We start from the raw sequence: 20,316 nt of genomic DNA, 5'->3' as shown, positions 1-20,316 counted from the left end.
CTGTGCATTTTCTTCTTTATAGCAGTGTGCAGTTATATGATAATTAATGTACACTGTCCCTTCAACTATTTAGGAGTTCGCCACAAATGTTACATTTGACATAGCAGAGGTTAATTCAAATAAATAACTAACATGCACTTTAAATTGTGTCATTTGTATTACAAAGTATCCCTACTGCAGCCATTCTATAAGAACGACAACGGTGTTGTCATCGTATATAAGTACTCTTTCAGCGTGATACATTTTATCAAATCTAAATGCCACAAGGGTAAAAGGTCAAAGTGTAAAAGTTAAAGAACAAGGTAAAGAAGCAGAAATGTTGTCTTACCAGAGTTAGGAGGGTGGAAGGCTTTTTGGCACTCAGGGTATCAGCAATCTGATGGCAAACAAGAAAAATGTTGAAAAGTTAACCAAGATATTACTAACACTAGATTTAAACAAAGGAACTTTTTTTGTTTTGATGTAAACCGCTGCATCTTTTACATATGAAACTAGCAGACGTAATAGTAAAACTAGGTTCTGAAGATTATAAATTATCCTGTGTCTTTGTTTTGTTTTCTCAAAAACTATCAGCATTTTCAAGTTAGCCTAATCCTTAAAGCAGCTAAGGTTAAGTCAATTAAATTGTTCATTCTAAAAAAATGAATAAGATACAGCAGACATTATAACCAAGAAGTAGAAAAATGTCCCTACTTTGCCAGTGTTTTTACTCAATGTCTAAAAGTGAAAATTTCCTCTTTTTTAACCAATCAAAAATGGATTCCCAGAATAAAATGGTTACCTATTAGGTGAATGTAAATAAGGAAGCTATAAAGAACAGAAACCGTTTTTAAAATGAATTACATTTTTTAAATGGTGGCAGTGGGTCCCTCTGACTGCTGAGACATGGGCGGTGAACAGTAAATACAGTAATATGAAACCTGATGAGAAAGGAATCACGTTCCTTCAGATAGAAGGGGAATACCAAAAAGTTACACACAGCTTACAGATCAGTGTATGGGACTTATATCTCTCTATTCAGTGTTTGTCCCCGTCAAGCCTGTGAGCCTACAAGATCACCTGTTTTCCAGATTTAGCAATTTCAGAACAAACCACCTCTGATGTTAAAGGGACAGTCTAGTCAAAATTAAAAACTTTCATGATACAGATAGGACATGCGATTTTAAACTATTTTCCAATTTACTTTTATCATCAAATTTGCTTTGTTCTCTTTGTATTCTTAGTTCAAAGCTAAACCTATATTCTTAACTTTTTTTACTTATAGAAAATAGATGGATTGATACAGAATTTCCGGAAGTACATGGAATCTATTATGTATTTATTTGAAGCATAATTTATTCTGGACTTCATATCTATAACTAATTTGAACTGTTCAAATGAGAGCTACAATATTTTTTGTTAAATAAAAGAGGGGGGCTGTTTCTAATAATGTAAAATCTGGCACATTATCCAAACAGGGATTCAACATACTCACAGTTTAATTAATGAGCTCCTGTATCTTATTTGATTTAAAAAATATGTTCTGATTATATAAGGCAACTGTATCACAGCAGGAAGCACCATGTTGTCAATCTGCCATGCACCTGCTATTTTTCTTTTATAAATAGACATGGAAGTCAAATAAAACTTTCATGGTTCAGAAAGGGCATATCGTTTTAAAGAGACTATAATTTACTTCTGTTATCAAATTTACATTGTTCTCTTGTTGTTCTGTGTTTAAAAGCATACATGGGTATTTTCAGGAATAGTAATGCTGAAGCTAGCTGGTGATTGGCGGATGCATTTATACCTCTTCTTGAGCTGATTTTAACTATGAATTTAATAAGCTCTTTGCAGAGGTTAAAGGGACAGTCAAGTCAAAAATAAACTTTCATGATTCAAATAGGGCATGTAATTTTAAACAACTTTCCAATTTACTTTTATCACCAATTTTGCTTTATTCTCTTGGTATTCTTAGTTAAAACCAAGCTAAACCTAGGTATGCTCATATGCTAATTTTTTAGACCTTGAAAGCTGCCTCTTATCTGAATGCATTTTGACAGTTTTTCACCACTAGAGGGCGTTAGTTCATGTGTAGATGAAAGAAATATAGTTAACAGCGCCAAACACAACAAACATGCTCACTATTCAGATCACCTAACAAGATCTAATAGAGGAAACAGCAGAAGTGGGAAATAGGAGCGCCAATAAGCTTAAGTTCGTTTGCAGGCAATATAATGGAAATGTTAAAATAAATAATTACATTTATTGTAAATACAAAGATAAATATTAAAACAGTAAAGCAATTCTCTAATAGGTGTATAAAATGAACCTCAGTGTCTACTATTTCCTAGACACTGAGGCTCGAGTTTTCTCGCATTTGGTAAGCATATCTCCATTTAGTTTTTTTTGTTGTGGTTTTTTTCAATGTGGAGATTTACCTCACTGTCGACAAGAGATCTTCACACAAATACACAGATTTACAAAAAAAAACAAAAAAACACAATTTATGCTTACCTGATAAATTTATTTCTCTTGTGGTGTATACAGTCCACGGATCATCCATTACTTGTGGGATATGCTCATTCCCAACAGGAAGTTGCAAGAGGACACCCACAGCAGAGCTGTTATATAGCTCCTCCCCAAATGCCATATCCAGTCATTCGACTGAAAACACGCAGAGAAAGGAGAAACCATAGGGTGCAGTGGTGACTGTAGTTTAAATGAAAAAAATTACCTGCCTTAAAATGACAGGGCGGGCTGTGGACTGGATACACCACAAGAGAAATAAATTTATCAGGTAAGCATAAATTGTGTTTTCTCTTGTAAGGTGTATCCAGTCCACGGATCATCCATTACTTGTGGGATACCAATACCAAAGCTAAAGTACACGGATGAAGGGAGGGACAAGGCAGGTACTTAAACGGAAGGTGCCACTGCCTGTAAAACCTTTCTCCCAAAAATAGCCTCCGAAGAAGCAAAAGTATCAAATTTGTAGAATTTTGAAAAAGTATGAAGCGAAGACAAAGTCGCCGCCTTGCAAATCTGTTCAACAGAAGCCTCATTTTTAAAGGCCCAAGTGGAAGCCACAGCTCTAGTAGAATGAGCTGTAATCCTTTCGGGAGGCTGCAGTCCAGCAGTCTCATAGGCTAAGCGGATTATGCTTCTTAGCCAAAAAGAAAGAGAGGTTGCCGAAGCCTTTTGACCTCTCCTCTGACCAGAGTAGACCACAAACAAAGCAGATGTTTGACGAAAATCTTTAGTAGCTTGTAAGTAAAACTTTAAAGCACGAACCACGTCCAGATTGTGCAATAGACGTTTCTTCTTTGAAGAAGGATTAGGACACAAGGATGGAACAACAATCTCTTGATTGATATTCTTGTTAGATACCACCTTAGGTAAAAACCCAGGTTTGGTACGGAGGACTACCTTATCCGAATGCAAAATCAGATAAGGAGAATCACATTGTAAGGCAGATAACTCGGAGACTCTACGAGATAAAAGTTTGATATCTATGGAATGAAGAGGTTCAAATGGAACTCCTTGAAGAACCTTAAGAACCAAATTTAAGCTCCATGGCGGGGCAACAGGTTTAAACACAGGCTTGATTCTAACTAAAGCATGACAAAATGCCTGAACGTCTGGAACATCTGCCAGACGCTTGTGCAAAAGAATAGACAGCGCAGAAATCTGTCCCTTTAAGGAACTAGCTGACAATCCTTTTTCCAAACCTTCTTGGAGAAAGGATAATATTCTGGGAATCCTGACTTTACTCCATGAGTAACCCTTGGATTCACACCAATAAAGATATTTACGCCATATCTTATGATAAATTTTCCTGGTGACAGGCTTTCGTGCCTGTATTAAGGTATCAATGACCGACTCGGAGAAGCCACGCTTTGATAAAATCAAGCGTTCAATCTCCATGCAGTCAGTCTCAGAGAAATTAGATTTGGATGGTGGAAAGGACCCTGAAGTAGAAGGTCCTGCCTCAGAGACAGAGTCCATGGTGGGAAGGATGACATGTCCAGTAGATCTGCATACCGGGTCCTGCGTGGCCACGCAGGCGCTATTAAAATCACGGATGCTCTCTCCTGCTTGAAACGGTGGAAACACATAAGCCAGGTTGAAAGACCAGGGCGCTGCTAGAGCATCTATCAGCGTCGCCTTGGGATCCCTGGACCTGGATCCGTAACAAGGAAGCTTGGCGTTCTGTCGACACGCCATGAGATCCAGTTCTGGTTTGCCCCAACGATGAATCAATTGTGCAAACACCTCCGGATGGAGTTCCCACTCCCCCGGATGAAAAGTCTGTCGACTTAGAAAATCCGCCTTTAAGAGAAACAAATTTTGTCAAAATTTGAAAAACAGTGAAAAAAGGCAGTAAGTCAAACGAAATTTTTACAGTGTATATAATAAGCTAAACGAGCATTGCACCCACTTGCAAATGGATGATTAACCCCTTAGTTCAAAAAAAGGATCAAAAAAACGACATAGACGTTTTTTAACAGTCACAATCAACTGCCACAGCTCTGCTGTGGCCCTACCTTCCCCAATAAACGACTTTAGGCCCTTTTGATGTGTCCTGTAGCATTCAGGGGACTTCTGAGGAAAACTGGATGTCTCAGTCTGTAATTTTAACTGCGCAAAAAAGCGCTAAAATAGGCCCCTCCCACTCATACTACAACAGTGGAAAGCCTCAGGAAACTGTTACTAGGCAAAAATAAAGCCAGCCATGTGGAAAAAACTAGGTCCCAATAAGTTTTATCACCAAAGCATATATAAAAACGATTAAACATGCCAGTAAACGTTTTATATTGCATTTATATAAGGGTATTACCCCTGAGAGTAAGCATGATACCAGTCGTTATTAAATCACTGTATTCAGGCTTAACTTACATTAATCCGGTATCAGCAGCATTTTCTAGCATTTCCAATTCTAGAAAAAATTATAACTGCACATACCTCATAGCAGAATAAACTGCACGCCATTCTCCCGCTGAAGTTACCTCACTCCTCAGACATATGTGAGAACAGCAATGGATCTTAGTTACAACCTGCTAAGATCATAGAAAACCCAGGCAGATTCTTCTTCTATTTCTGCCTGAGATAAAATAGTACAACTCCGGTACCATTTAAAAATAACAAACTTTTGATTGAAGAAAATAAACAATTTTTCACCACTCTCTCTTACTACCTCCATGCGTGTTGAGAGTTGCAAGAGAATGACTGGATATGGCAGTTGGGGGAGGAGCTATATAACAGCTCTGCTGTGGGTGTCCTCTTGCAACTTCCTGTTGGGAATGAGAATATCCCACAAGTAATGGATGATCCGTGGACTGGATACACCTTACAAGAGAAAACATTTTATCATCATTTTTGTTCGCCACATTGTTTTTGCTATTCTCTTTAAAACAACTGATTCACTTCCCTTTTTTCCATTTGGGACACCATCTGACTATCCAAAGTACTTTTTAAAGTAGTTGAGGACAACTACTTCACACTATATTTGTGATTTATTTCTCTAGCTAGCGTCGTTTTTTCTGGCACCAATCCCCACACTAGGGTTCATTTCATACACCTATTAGAGAATTGCTCTACTGTTTTAATAGTTATCTTTGTATTTACAATAAATGTAATTATTTATTTTAACATTTTAATTATATTGCCTGCAAACAAACTTTAGCCTATTGGCGCTCCTATTTCCCACTTCTGCCGTTAGTTCATGTGGAGTTACCTAGGAGTCAGCACTGATTGGCTAAAATGCAAGTCTGTCAAAAGAACTGAGATAAGGGGGCAGTCTGCAGAGGCCTAGATACAAGGTAATCACAAAGGTAAAACGTATATTAATATAACTGTGTTGGTTATGCAAAACTGGGGAATGGGTAATAACAAAATGTATGCTTACCTGATAAATATATTTATTTCTTGACACGGTAAGTCCACGGGATCATCAATTACTATTGGGAATATCACTCCTGGCCAGCAGGAGAAGGCAAAGAGCACCACAGCAGAGTTGTTAAGTATCACTTCGCTTCCTACCAACCCAAGTCATTCGACCGAAGGAAAGGAGAGAAAGGAAATAACACAAGGTGCAGAGGTGCCTGAGGTTTATATAAACAAAACTGTCTGAAAAAACAAACAGGGAGGGCCGTGAACTCACCGTGTTAAGAAATAAATAAATTTATCAGGTAAGCATAAATTTTGTTTTCTTTCTTATGACACGGTGAGTCCACGGGATCATCAATTACTATTGGGAATCAATACCCAAGACAGAGGACACAGCTGATAAGGGAGAGACAAGACAGGTAACCTAAACAGAAGGCACCACTGCTTGTATAACCTTTCCCAAAAGAAAACTCAAACAAAAAAATGCAAAGTCGCAACCTTACAGATCTGTTCTACAGAGGCCTCATTCTTGAAGGCCCAAGAAGAAGACACCGCCCAGGTGGAATGAGCTGTAATACTCTCAGGAGGCTGCAGTCCAGCAGTCTCATAAGCCAAACGAATAATACTTCTCACTAGAGAAAAAGAGAAGTCCATTGCTATCTGCAAATAGAACTTAAGAGCATGCACAACGTCTAAGTTGAGAAATAAACATTCCTTATGAGAAGGATTAGGACAGAAAGTAGGAACAACAATTTCCTGATTAATATTCCTGTCCGAAGAACCAAATTTGGTACGGACAACTGCCTTATCTGAATGAAATATGAGATAAGGAGAATCACACTGCACAGCTGAGAGTTCAGAAACTCTCCGAGCAGAAGAAATAGCAGAGAAAAAAAAAACAACTTCCAAGATAACTTAATATCTATGGAATGCATAGGCTCAAACGGAGCCTGTTGTAAAACTTTAAAAACAAGGTTAAGACTCCAAGGAGGAGCTACTGATTTAAAGGGACACTGAACCCAAATGTTTTCTTTCGTGATTCAGATAGAGCATGCAATTTTAAGGAACTTTCTAATTTACTCCTATTTACTCAAATTTTCTTCATTCTCTTGGTATCTTTATTTGAAATGCAAGAATGTAAGTTTAGATGCCGGCCTATTTTTGATAAACACACTGTGTTGTTCTTGCTGATTGGTGGATAAATTCACCCACCAATAAACAAGTGCTTTCCATAAATTAGAAAGTTGCTTAAATTTGCATGCTCTATTTGAATCATGAAAAAAAAAATTTGGGTTCAGTGTCCCTTTAAACACAGGCCTGATTCTGAACAAGGCCTGACACCAAGATTACACATCTGGTACGTCCGCCAGATGCCTATGTAGGAAAAAATAATGCAGGATTCTGACCCTTCAAGATAGAAAACTGACAAACCCTTCTCCAGTCCTGGAGAAAGGACAAAATCCAAGATTCCTGACCCTACTCCAAGAGTGTCCCTTGGCTACACACCAGTAAGATATTTACGCCATATCTTACGGTAAACCTTTCTAGGCGCTGGCTTTCTAGTCAGAATCATGGTCCAATGCCTCAGACTCAGATAAACCACTCTTAGACAGAACCAAGCGTTCAATCACAAGCAGTCAGCATTAGAAAAACGAGACTGGATGAAAGGAAAAGACCCTATCAGACCAAGAGACAGATTCCACAGGGGAGAAATTACATCTCTACTAGCTCTTAAAACCAGAGCCAGCGAGGCCACTGGAATAAGGATTTAAAAGGAAGAAAGGATTCTTTAATAACTTTGTTAAAAAATATTTAACATGGAGAACCGGATCAGAAAGCAGGTGAGCGAAAACACAAATGGCTTATGCTTTTCGGCTGAGTGCCATATTCATAGCCTACAGTGCTATGTTTGACACAAACTTAAAAAGGCAATACTTGCATATCATTGGATAAAAACAAAAGGAATCTTATCACTCAGTACCCTTTTTGAATATATGGAAAATGTATTACTCAAGGAGTTGAAAATTCAATGGGACATTTGGACCTTTGAAAAATACATAGCGGTTAGAATGATACCTACTTTTGAAGTAGATATGAATATTGATAAAGAGTTTGTATGTACCTGGAATGATATTTTATCAGAATGTTCCTCTTGTTTAATGCTCATGCTGGTTAACCATAGAATTAAATATTTAAATAAGGTTAAAATGGAAATAGATGGCTTGCAGGTGGAACTGAATAAAAGATGTACTGAGTTGCAGTTTGCAAAATTTTATGGAATACTCAAAAATTCAGTGGCACAGAGCAAGTCAGCTATAATGGAAAGCAAACGTGAAATTCATGAGGGATAAATCTGATTATGAAAGTAATGCTGTCTATATTTGGAATAGAAAGAAACGACAAGAGTTTAGACAAAATCAACCTTTTTATAAGAAAAATAAAAACAAAAAACGTAATATGGGTCGCAGAAATAGAAATTCAAAATCTGTGTCCTTTTCAGACAGTGAGACTGACTATTCCTCAGATGACAGCAAGATAGTAACTAATACTACACAGATAACAAACAGACCAGATATATTAAAAAAAACTCTGCTGAGGATACTACTATCAATACTGCTATAAGTAGTGAAGCAGTGGTTAGGTCTAAAGTTAAAACAACACAGATTGGTCATTAATCTAACACTGCTACCTTAACTCATAACACCTCTGGGGATAACGCTGAATTACAACAAGTTTTTCCGTTGGACCAGGATCCAACAGGAGGGGGCACAGCAAATACAGATACACACACAGGACAGATATTTGCTTTGGGGGAATCGTCCCCAAAGCAAATACAAATAGCTAATGTAATTAACTTGTCCAGCATTACATTGACATCTGACCAAGAACAACTCCTTAGTCTAGGTTTAGGATTTGCTCTCATGACTAATTTTGACCTATTTCAGAAAATTCTGGATATTAATTGTTTTGTTTGAAATGTTACACTTAGAAAACATTTTGGTGGTAAAGAAGCCAATACAGACAGTGATCACATTTCTTTCATTAATCCACACTCAAAGGTGTCAGATATTGTACTTTTCAATGAAACGTATGATGTGGTATCTTTACAAATATGTTCACCTTTGAGTACAACAAAATACAAATCAACTTTTTGGATCTCACTCTCAAAGGAGGGGATGATGGTAAAACTGTCTCAAGGATGTACCGCAAACCGATATTGGTAAATACCCTCTTACATGCCTCCAGCTGCCACCCTCCACATGTCACCTTTGCTGTTGCCAAGGTACAATTTACCAGAGTCAAACGTAATTGCAGTGACCCTGGTGAATATTTGACCGAGGCCGACGAGTTGGAACGTAGACTCAGGAACAGAAAATATCCCTTTAGGGATATCAAGTGGGCAAGAAATGATGTGCATAAACTATCGAGGGAGACCTTACTGAGAGATAAATATGTTCCAAACACTAGGTCAAACTTTTATGGAGTACATTTTGTTACCAGTTATAGCACCGAATACAAACAAATTTGTGCTATTGTTAAAAAACATTTCTCCATCTTAGGGGCAGATGATGGCCTAAATTCTGTAGTTAAGAAAGGCATCAGATGCTAAAGAGTCATACGTTGGGGTCCATTCTATCTCCTACACAACTCAAGTCCAACATCAAACCTACTAGCTCATGGCTTAGACATATAGGCATGTTTAGATGCGGGCATAGAAGGTGTAAACCCTGTGATTTTGTTAGCGTCACCAAAATGTTTAAATCTTCTGTGAGTGGGGCCACCTATGATATTAAGTCCTGCATGAACTGGACCTCTGTTGGAGTGATATACTTAATTAATTGCACCCAATGCGATATCCAATACGTAGGTCTCACTAGTAGAGACAAACTCCAGAATTAGGGAACACCTCTCCACTATATCTATGGGTCGTTTATCCACTCCACTAGTCCAACATTTTGCTACAAAGCACAATTCCAAATTGGACACATTTAAATGGTGTGCTATTTAAAAAAGGTGAAACCCCAAATACGAGGAGGTGATATAGATTTACTTCTGGCAAAACGTAAAATGTTTTGGATTTTCAAATTGGGAACTAGGTTTCCGAATGGGTTAATCATTCCAAGTATGAAATGATTAATTTTTGGGAATGATATATATGCCCTTTGCTTTCTATGCTTCATCACAGGTTTTTTCACGTATGCATATGGGTTACCTTTAAACTATATTTTAATCAACCTCCCTATATATTTCACACTTTGACTTTTATATTATTGATATAATATAATAATATAATACTTCAATATACTTGAGGTGTTCGTTTCCCATATCCATACGTGTATAAGCCTTTCAACTCCCGCTTTATCCTTTAGGACTTATAACATAAATTCAATGTATAGTGTCTTAAGTACTATACTCAAACATCTTGAACATGGTTAAATATTTTTTTATTTCCTTTTGTATATAATTCCTAAAAGCTTGTATCTACATTGTACATTGTAACTATTGTATGTTCATGCTGTCTGCAATGCAAGTTTTCATTTCACCTGTGCAGTTTATGATTTCTGTGCCGTTTACTGGCTACTAGCTTGATGAACCTTTTTTGTTTTCATCCAATGATATGCAAGATTGCCTTTTTAAGTTCGTGTCAAACATAGCACTGTAGGCTATGAATATGGCGCTCAGCCGAAACACATAAGCCATTTGTGTTTTTGCTCAACTGCTTTCTGTTCCGGTTCTCCATGTTAAATATTTTTAACAAAGTTATTAAATAATTATTTTTATCCTCACAAGCTCTCCAATCCTTTCTTCCTTTTGAATCTACTACCACCAGAAGGATTGCTTGTTCCACGGACCTCCACTACAGAGCCTGTACCTGCTCCATTCCTCCTCAATCTTCGCGCATTGTGACGTCATGTATGACGAGACTATTCATTGCAGCTGATGGGACTGCACGCCGAGAGGGTGAGAGTAACCAACATAGTCGGCTTAGCAACATTTGGTTGTTTTCGGATCTCTGCACCTTGGCTACACGGTGACCTGGTATAATTTATATGCAGCGGGTCAAATACCCATTTACAGCAGCAATGTATCTGGGGGAAGCCCATCAAGGCATGTTTCTCAACTAGGGGCCAAATTAGGTTTTAGTGGCTCATACATTGAATTGAACTGTTAGTATATTTGGAACACTCTCGTTTTTCCACATCTCTTTTTTAAAGGGACACTGTACTCAAAAAATTTCTTTTGTGATTCACATAGATCATGCATTTTTAAGCAACTTTCTAATTTACTCCTATTATCACATTTTCTTCATTCTCCTGGTATGTTTATTTGAAAAGCAAGAATGTAAGTTTAGATGCCGGTCCATTGTTGGTGAACAACCTGGGTTGTCCTTGCTGATTGGTCAGCACCAATAAACAAGTGCTGTCCATGGTACTGAAGCAAGCATTTGCTGGCTCCTTAACTGAGATGCCTTCTTTTTCAAATAAAGATAGCAAGAGAACGAATTAAAATTGATAATAGAAGTAAATTAGAAAGTTGCTTAAAATTGCATGTTCTATCTGAATCATGAAAGAAAAAATTTGGGTTCAGTGTCCCTTTAATGGAATAAGGAACCAGAGTCTTAGCTGACCACAAGCTCTCTAAATTCCAAGGGCAGCCGATTAAGCCACAACACAAAGGACCATCTGTGAGTGGATTCAAACTCTTTACCTTTGGTTTCCCAGCTAGGAGTGCTAACCACTAAGCTATACTAGAGGGACCACCAACAATCTATCCAGTTTGATACGAGTAATGACTCATGGAAGGAGAGCAAGCGGAAGAAAATAGGAAACAGCCTGAATCCAAAGGACCACCAGAACGTCTATTAAAGCGGCCTTTGGAACTCAAAACCTGCGACCAACCTAGAAAACTTGGCATTCTGCCGAGACCTCATCAGATCCCACTCAGGCACCCCCCTCCCATTATGAGAAAAGCTGGAGAACTTTTCCGGATGGAGTTCCCACTCCCCGGGATGAAATGGTTAGTCTGCTCAAGAAAAAACAATTCCCAATGGGCCACTCCCGGAACATGGATGACAGACAGCAAATGTGAGCCTCCGCCCACTGAAAAATCCGAGCCACCTATTCATGGCTATGGAACTCCGAGTTCTTTCCCGGAGAAAGATCTAAACCACTAAGGAGAATGTTGTTTGACTAGTGTCTGAGAAACTGGGCTAAGAACAACTGAGACCAAGTCAAGAGAGTAATATAATCACTCCCAACTCCGAAGAATTGATCAGGAGAACACAGCTACCCAGCAAGGTCTCCGGAAGCACATGTACTAAGACAGAGGCTTCAGAGGACACCACCACGGAAAGAAGCTACTAGTCGACTGAACTCGATCTATCTGCTAAGACAATCTTAAAGGGACACTGTACCCAAAAATGTTCTTTTGTAATTCAGAAAGAGCATGCAATTTTAAGCAACTTTCTAATTTACTCCTATTATCATTTTTTCTTCGTTCTCTTGCTATCATTATTTGAAAAACAAGGCATCTAAGCTTTTTTTTGGTTTCAGTACTCTGGACAGCACTTTTTTATTGGTGGATGAATTTATCCACCAATCAGCAAGGACAACCCAGGTTGTTCACCAAAAATAGGCCGGCATCTAAACTTACATTCTTGCATTTCAAATAAAGATACCAAGAGAAAGAAGAAAATTTGATAATAGGAGTAAATTAGAAAGTTGCTTAAAATTTCATGCTCAATCTGAATCACGGAAGAAAATTTTTGGGTACAGTGTCCCTTTAAGATCCCCTTTCCCGTCTGAGTATGCAAACTGCAGAGCTCTCATGTAAGAAAACAAGGGGAATATGTCCATGGAGACAGCCATTAACCCCCATCCGTTGAGCCACAAAGGACCTAGACTTAAACTCAGAGAAGACAAGAAGAGAAAATCTTTGATTTAATCTCCTCCACATTCACTTCTGATGGAATGTGGCAAAGACAAAAAAAAAAAACTCAGATGAAGATTGTCATCAAAATGATGCCACCTAAACCAAATGTCGTCCAAAGGGCGACGCCGTAAATCCTCAAGACCTGAGCAATGTCCTAAACAAAATAAGAGAGCCTTGGCAAGACCAAAAGAAGAAATCACCTGAAAGAGACTTTCAGAAACAATTCCTAAGAACGTGAGATACGTGTCCTATAGGTCAATGGATGGTAAGAACACACCCATCCAAGACCAAGGAAGAAGAAAACAATTTCCATGTCAGAAGACTTTAAGGCTAAAAGTCGAAACGCAAAGTACTTGTCTCTCTCTAATAAGAGAAGGAGCCTACCTCGGGAGGAAGAATACTATGAATACAGCCTAACTGTGACATCCCGTATCCACGTTAAAGAAAAAAAGAATCAGCCCCCACTAATCCATTCCCAGATCGGAGGCAAGCCTTTCATGCTGATTTAAACAAAGCAGCTGGACTCTACTCTGACGTCCTTAAGTCTAAGTTTCTAGTCCTTCTTTTTCCACAACTGCAATGTCAGAAATATTTCTGACAGATGAAGACCAAACAAGATCTTCTTTGTAAGGAGCGCCAAAAACGGTGTCTTGGGGGGAAATTACCAAGAAAAACGACAACACCCTGAGGACTAGGACCATGGAACCAGGCATCCTGGTACCCAGTCCAAAAACTTGCCCGAAGCAACTGAAAAAAGAATTGGCTTGAAAGCCTAAATTCTGACATTGAACTTCTCCAGAAGTCCCTACCAAATAGGTATCAGGCAAGGCGTAGCACCTAAAAGATGTTGCCTTTGACCCTGAGGTCAAACAGACTACCATACAAGTTTCAATGATCCTTAAAGGAGAACTCTCCTCTATAGGGATCAAAATCTTAGCCGGAGTAGAAAAATTCCTTCTACTAAAGGCACCGTGCGGCAAGATAATTAATGGGGGCAGAGAGAGGTAAAAATGTCTTATTAAAGACAGGAGAAGGATAAAAAGAATCCCTGACTTCTCCCATTCCTATAAAAAATATACCCTAAGGCTTGACAACAGCAAACTATCGGAGTCTTCCAAGGTAGCCAAAACCTCCTTAACAATACACAAGGTATTAGGCAAAAATCTGAAGGATACCACTTCAGCATCAGAAGAAGGAATTAAACTGTCCAAATCTGAAGTTTCACCCTCAGAGTACTACCGGCGTATCTTCTTCATCAGACCTAGGAGGAAGAACCAACCAAATAGCAGCAGGCGGAGCAGAAACCTTAACATCTGAATATCCAATGTTCCACTTGCGATTTCCTTTCAATATAGGAAAAGCAGATCATGCCACAGATACCACACAGATACCTGGGCAGAATAATCTGCTGCAAATAACTCCCCCAGGAGATTGAGAGGAACAGCAGGGCACTGCATGTGACACCATGAAGGCTGGGGACGCTGAAGGAGAAAACTGTATCATTGCCTAAACAGCATCTCCTGAGAGACATGGAGCTCAAGATAAATTTAAACAGTTCTCATAAAAATAGGAGAAAACTCTCTCCTTGGACAATTCACAAACAATCACAACAATGAAACATTTTAAAAGTTGTGCTGTCACTTTAACTGATATAAACTGCTTAATATATATGTACTGTCACTTTAAGGAAGTCCTAAGAAAGCTATAATAACATTCAGCTTCAAAAAGGTCTAGAAAACCATAAAATATTTTATGTTCCAAACGGCTTAACAGAACTCTTGGACCCCAGCCCCCCAGAGCACTTTAATCTCTGACATCGGGGACAGAAGCCAAACTCCCCGCTACGTTCTCAGACGGATAATGCGGGGTCTAGAAGAATAAGAAGACTAATAAGAAAGGCAGAGACATCTGAAAGGCACGCAGAGTGCTCAATTAAAACCTCCCGTTCTATCAGAACAGCCTGTTAGCCCAACAACACCGCTCCAACTAGGAGCGGAAGGCATTAAGAATAGACCGAAAATCGGCTTGAGGAGAAAGCTGCGCTTTATAGAAAACGCACGCTTCCAGACGACATGACAAAGTTATGCAAAGGAGCACTCGCTGCGATCTATAGCTGCGCCGCAAAATCGCCCCTTGCTGGGGCCGCAAAACACATTGCACAAATCAAATGAAAAAGTAACCCAAAGAACAACATGTTTGAACTCCTAAGATGGAGTCTAAATACAATACACAGTCTGCTGCCATGTGGCATAAATAAAAAGAGCCCACATATATCTGTTTAACCCCTTCAGAACCAATAAAGGGTAAACCGTCTCTCAACCATGTCACCCTGAGTGCCTGCACCCTGCCATAATAGATATCCTAGCTAGGATATATACTGTCCCAAATAATGTCTGCAGTTTTAAAGTGCACCATCTCCCATCCTTAGACGATAAAAGGCACTTATCTGCATCTAGCCGTCCGGCAGGAGGACAGCTCACCCAGCATGGAAGGAAGCCGCTCCTTACAGAGGCCTGTGAAAAGAAGAGAGATCAGAGTAAACCTACTCTGTCTTTCTGTACTAGGGCAGCAAATATATGTTAGGAAAACGCAGCAAGGTACACCTTCCAAGTTCCTAACTGCTTTAAAGCCACCACTGCCCTGCTGAAGAGACTGACGTGGAGTACGGCTATACCCTGAAGGAAAAGATCAGAGCAAACCTACTCTGTCTGAAAAAAATAAACTCTTGATTGAAGTGAAATAATCCATTTTCTTTAGACACCTAAACTTTACAGCTCTGCTGTGGTGCTCTTTGCCTCCTCCTGCTGGCCAGGAGTGATATTCCCAATAGTAATTGATGATCCCGTGGACTCCCCGTGTCATAAGAAAGAAAAAGGGATTATCTATCTTTTTAAACAACAAAAATTCTGGTGTTGACTGTCCCTTTAAGCACAGTTATATGTAAAAAAAAAACAAAAAAAAAAACATAATTTATGCTTACCTGATAAATTTATTTCTCTTGCAGTGTAGTCAGTCCACGGGTCATCCATTACTTATGGGATTATATCTCCTCCCCAACAGGAAGTTGCAAGAGGATCACCCAAGCAGAGCTGCTATATAGCTCCTCCCCTCACATGTCATATCCAGTCATTCGACCGAAACAAGACGAGAAAGGAGAAACCATAGGGTGCAGTAGTGACTGGAGTTTAATTAAAATTTAGATCTGCCTTAAAAGACAGGGCGGGCCGTGGACTGACTACACTACAAGAGAAATAAATTTATCAGGTAAGCATAAATTATGTTTTCTCTTGTTAAGTGTAGTCAGTCCACGGGTCATCCATTACTTATGGGATACCAATACCAAAGCTAAAGTACATGGATGAAGGGAGGGACAAGGCAGGAACTTTAAACTGAGGGAACCACTGCCTGAAGTACCTTTCTCCCAAAAATAGCCTCCGAAGAAGCAAAAGTGTCAAATTTGTAAAATTTTGAAAAAGTGTGAAGTGAAGACCAAGTTGCAGCCTTGCAAATCTGTTCAACAGAGGCCTCATTTTTAAAGGCCCAGGTGGAAGCCACAGCTCTAGTAGAATGAGCTGTAATTCTTTCAGGAGGCTGCTGTCCAGCAGTCTCATAGGCTAAACTTATTATGCTACGAAGCCAAAAGGAGAGAGAGGTAGCCGAAGCCTTTGACCTCTCCTCTGTCCAGAGTAAACGACAAACAGGGAAGAAGTTTGACGAAAATCTTTAGTTGCCTGCAAATAGAACTTCAGGGCACGGACTACGTCCAGATTATGCAAAAGTCGTTCCTTCTTTGAAGAAGGGTTAGGACACAATGATGGAACAACAATCTCTTGATTGATATTCCTGTTAGAAACTACCTTAGGTAAGAACCCAGGTTTAGTACGCAGAACTACCTTGTCTGAATGAAAAATCAGATAAGGAGAATCACAATGTAAGAGAGATAACTCAGAGACTCTTCGAGCCGAGGAAATAGCCATCAAAAACAGAACTTTCCAAGATAACAGCTTGATATCAATAGAATGAAGGGGTTCAAATGGAACGCCTTGCAGAACGTTAAGAACTAAGTTTAAGCTCCACGGCGGAGCAACAGTCTTAAACACAGGCTTAATCCTAGCCAAAGCCTGACAAAAAGCCTGAACGTCTGGAACTTCTGCCAGACGCTTGTGTAGAAGAATAGACAGAGCAAAAATCTGTCCCTTTAACGAACTAGCGGATAAGCCCTTTTCTAAACCCTCTTGTAGAAAAGACAATATCCTAGGAATCCTAACCTTACTCCATGAGTAACTCTTGGATTCGCACCAATATAAATATTTACGCCATATCTTATGGTAAATTCTTCTGGTAACAGGTTTCCTAGCCTGTATTAAGGTATCAATAACCGACTCCGAGAAGCCACGCTTTGATAGAATCAAGCGTTCAATCTCCATGCAGTCAGCCTCAGAGAAATTAGATTTGGATGGTTGAAAGGACCCTGAATTAGAAGGTCCTGCCTCAGAGGCAGAGACCATGGTGGACAGGACGACATGTCCACTAGGTCTGCATACCAGGTCCTGCGTGGCCACGCAGGCGCTATCAGAATCACTGATGCTCTCTCCTGTTTGATCTTGGCAATCAGTCGAGGAAGCATCGAAATGGTGGAAACACATAAGCCATGTTGAAGACCCAAGGGGCTGTCAGCATCTATCAGCACCGCTCCCGGGTCCCTGGACCTGGATCCGTAACAAGGAAGCTTGGCGTTCTGGCGAGACGCCATGAGATCCAGATCTGGTTTGCCCCAACGATGAATCAGTTGAGCGAAGACCTCCGGATGAAGTTCCCACTCCCCCGGATGAAAAGTCTGGCGACTTAGAAAATCCGCCTCCCAGTTCTCCACGCCTGGGATGTAGATCGCTGACAGGTGGCAAGAGTGAGACTCTGCCCAGCGAATTATCTTTGAGACTTCCAACATCGCTAGGGAACTCCTGGTTCCCCCTTGATGATTGATGTAAGCCACAGTCGTGATGTTGTCCGACTGAAATCTGATGAACCTCAGAGTTACTAACTGAGGCCAAGCTAGAAGAGCATTGAATATTGCTCTTAACTCCAGAATATTTATTGGGAGGAGTTTCTCCTCCTGAGTCCATGATCCCTGAGCCTTCAGGGAATTCCAGACTGCGCCCCAACCTAGAAGGCTGGCGTCTGTTGTTACAATCGTCCAATCTGGCCTGCGAAAGGTCATCCCCTTGGACAGGTGGGGCCGAGAAAGCCACCATAGCAGAGAATCTCTGGTCTCTTGATCCAGATTTAGTAGAGGGGACAAATCTGAGTAATCCCCATTCCACTGACTTAGCATGCACAATTGCAGCGGTCTGAGATGCAGGCACGCAAATGGTACTATGTCCATTGCCGCTACCATTAAGCCGATTACTTCCATGCACTGAGCTACTGACGGGTGTGGAATGGAATGAAGGGCACGGCAAGCATTTAGAAGTTTTGATAACCTGGCCTCCGTCAGGTAAATTTTCATCTCTACAGAATCTATAAGAGTCCCTAGGAAGGGAACCCTTGTGAATGGTAATAGAGAACTCTTTTCGACATTCACCTTCCACCCATGTGACCTCAGAAATGCCAGAACTATCTCTGTATGAGACTTGGCAGTTTGAAAACTTGACGCTTGTATCAGAATGTCGTCTAGGTACGGAGCCACCGCTATGCCTCGCGGTCTTAGTACCGCCAGAAGTGAGCCCAGAACCTTTGTAAAGATTCTTGGAGCCGTAGCTAACCCGAAGGGAAGAGCTACAAACTGGTAATGCCTGTCAAGGAAGGCAAATCTTAGGTACCGATAATGATTCTTGTGAATCGGTATGTGAAGGTAGGCATCCTTTAAGTCCACTGTGGTCATGTACTGACCCTCTTGGATCATGGATAGGATGGTTCGAATAGTTTCCATTTTGAATGATGGAACTCTTAGGAATTTGTTTAGGATTTTTAAGTCCAAGATTGGTCTGAAGGTTCCCTCTTTCTTGGGAACCACAAACAGATTTGAATAGAATCCTTGCCTGTGTTCCGTCCGCGGAACTGGGTGGATCACCCCCATTAGTAAGAGGTCTTGTACACAGCGTAGAAACGCCTCTTTCTTTATTTGGTTTGCTGATAACCTTGAAAGATGAAATCTCCCTTGTGGAGGAGAAGCTTTGAAGTCCAGAAGATATCCCTGAGATATGATCTCCAATGCCCAGGGATCCTGGACATCTCTTGCCCAAGCCTGGGCGAAGAGAGAAAGTCTGCCCCCCACTAGATCCGTTTCCGGATAGGGGGCCCTCTCTTCATGCTGTCTTAGGGGCAGCAGCAGGTTTTCTGGCCTGCTTGCCCTTGTTCCAGGACTGGTTAGTTTTCCAGCCCTGTCTGTAACGAGCAACAGCTCCTTCCTGTTTTGGAGCGGAGGAAGTTGATGCTGCTCCTGCCTTGAGGTTACGAAAGGCACGAAAATTAGACTGTTTGGCTTTTGATTTGGCCCTGTCCTGAGGCAGAGCATGGCCCTTACCTCCCGTAATGTCAGCGATAATTTCTTTCAAGCCGGGCCCGAATAAGGTCTGCCCTTTGAAAGGAATATTAAGCAATTTAGATTTAGAAGTCACGTCAGCTGACCAGGATTTAAGCCATAGCGCTCTGCGCGCTTGGATGGCGAATCCGGAGTTCTTAGCCGTAAGTTTGGTTAAATGTACGACGGCATCAGAAACAAATGCGTTAGCTACCTTAAGTGCTTTAAGCTTGTTCATAATTTCATCCAATGGAGCTGTGCGAATGGCCTCTTCCAGAGACTCAAACCAGAATGCCGCCGCAGCAGTGACAGGCGCAATGCATGCAAGGGGCTGTAAGATAAAACCTTGTTGAACAAACATTTTCTTAAGGTAACCTTCTAATTTTTTATCCATTGGATCTGAAAAGGCACAACTATCCTCCACCGGGATAGTGGTACGCTTAGCTAAAGTAGAAACTGCTCCCTCCACCTTAGGGACCGTCTGCCATAAGTCTTGTGTGGTGGCGTCTATAGGAAACATTTTCCTAAATATGGGAGGAGGGGAAAAAGGCACACCGGGTCTATCCCACTCCTTGCTAATAATCTCTGTAAGCCTTTTAGGTATAGGAAACACGTCAGTACACACCGGTACCGCATAGTATCCATCCAACCTACATAATTTTTCTGGAATTGCAACCGTGTTACAATCATTCAGAGCCGCTAATACCTCCCCTAGCAATATGCGGAGGTTCTCAAGCTTAAATTTAAAATTAGAAATCTCTGAATCCAGTCTCCCTGGATCAGATCCGTCACCCACAGAATGAAGCTCTCCGTCTTCATGTTCTGCAAATTGTGACGCAGTATCGGACATGGCTCTCACATCATCAGCGCGTCCTTAACCCAGAGCTATCACGCTTGCCTCTTAATTCTGGCAATTTAGATAATACTTCTGTCATAACAGTAGCCATGTCTTGAAAAGTGATTTGTAAGGGCCTCCCTGATGTACTTGGCGCCAC

At 40.5% G+C, this 20,316-nt stretch overlaps 1 protein-coding gene across 1 annotated transcript in view; it reads right to left on the bottom strand.

The window, feature by feature from the left end:
- The window catches only part of PEPD (peptidase D), a 999,359-nt gene that overhangs the window by 877,534 nt on the left and 101,509 nt on the right, over positions 1–20,316 (bottom strand). The window contains exon 5 of the mRNA XM_053701517.1: positions 329–376. Within this exon, the coding sequence (XP_053557492.1) occupies positions 329–376 (48 nt within the window). The remainder of the gene's footprint in view (positions 1–328; positions 377–20,316) is intronic.

This window comes from Bombina bombina, chromosome 1, assembly GCF_027579735.1.
Source record: "Bombina bombina isolate aBomBom1 chromosome 1, aBomBom1.pri, whole genome shotgun sequence".
NCBI lineage: Eukaryota > Metazoa > Chordata > Amphibia > Anura > Bombinatoridae > Bombina > Bombina bombina.
The sequence above is the reverse complement of the archived record's forward strand: the minus strand, read 5'-3'. Positions and strand labels throughout refer to the sequence as shown.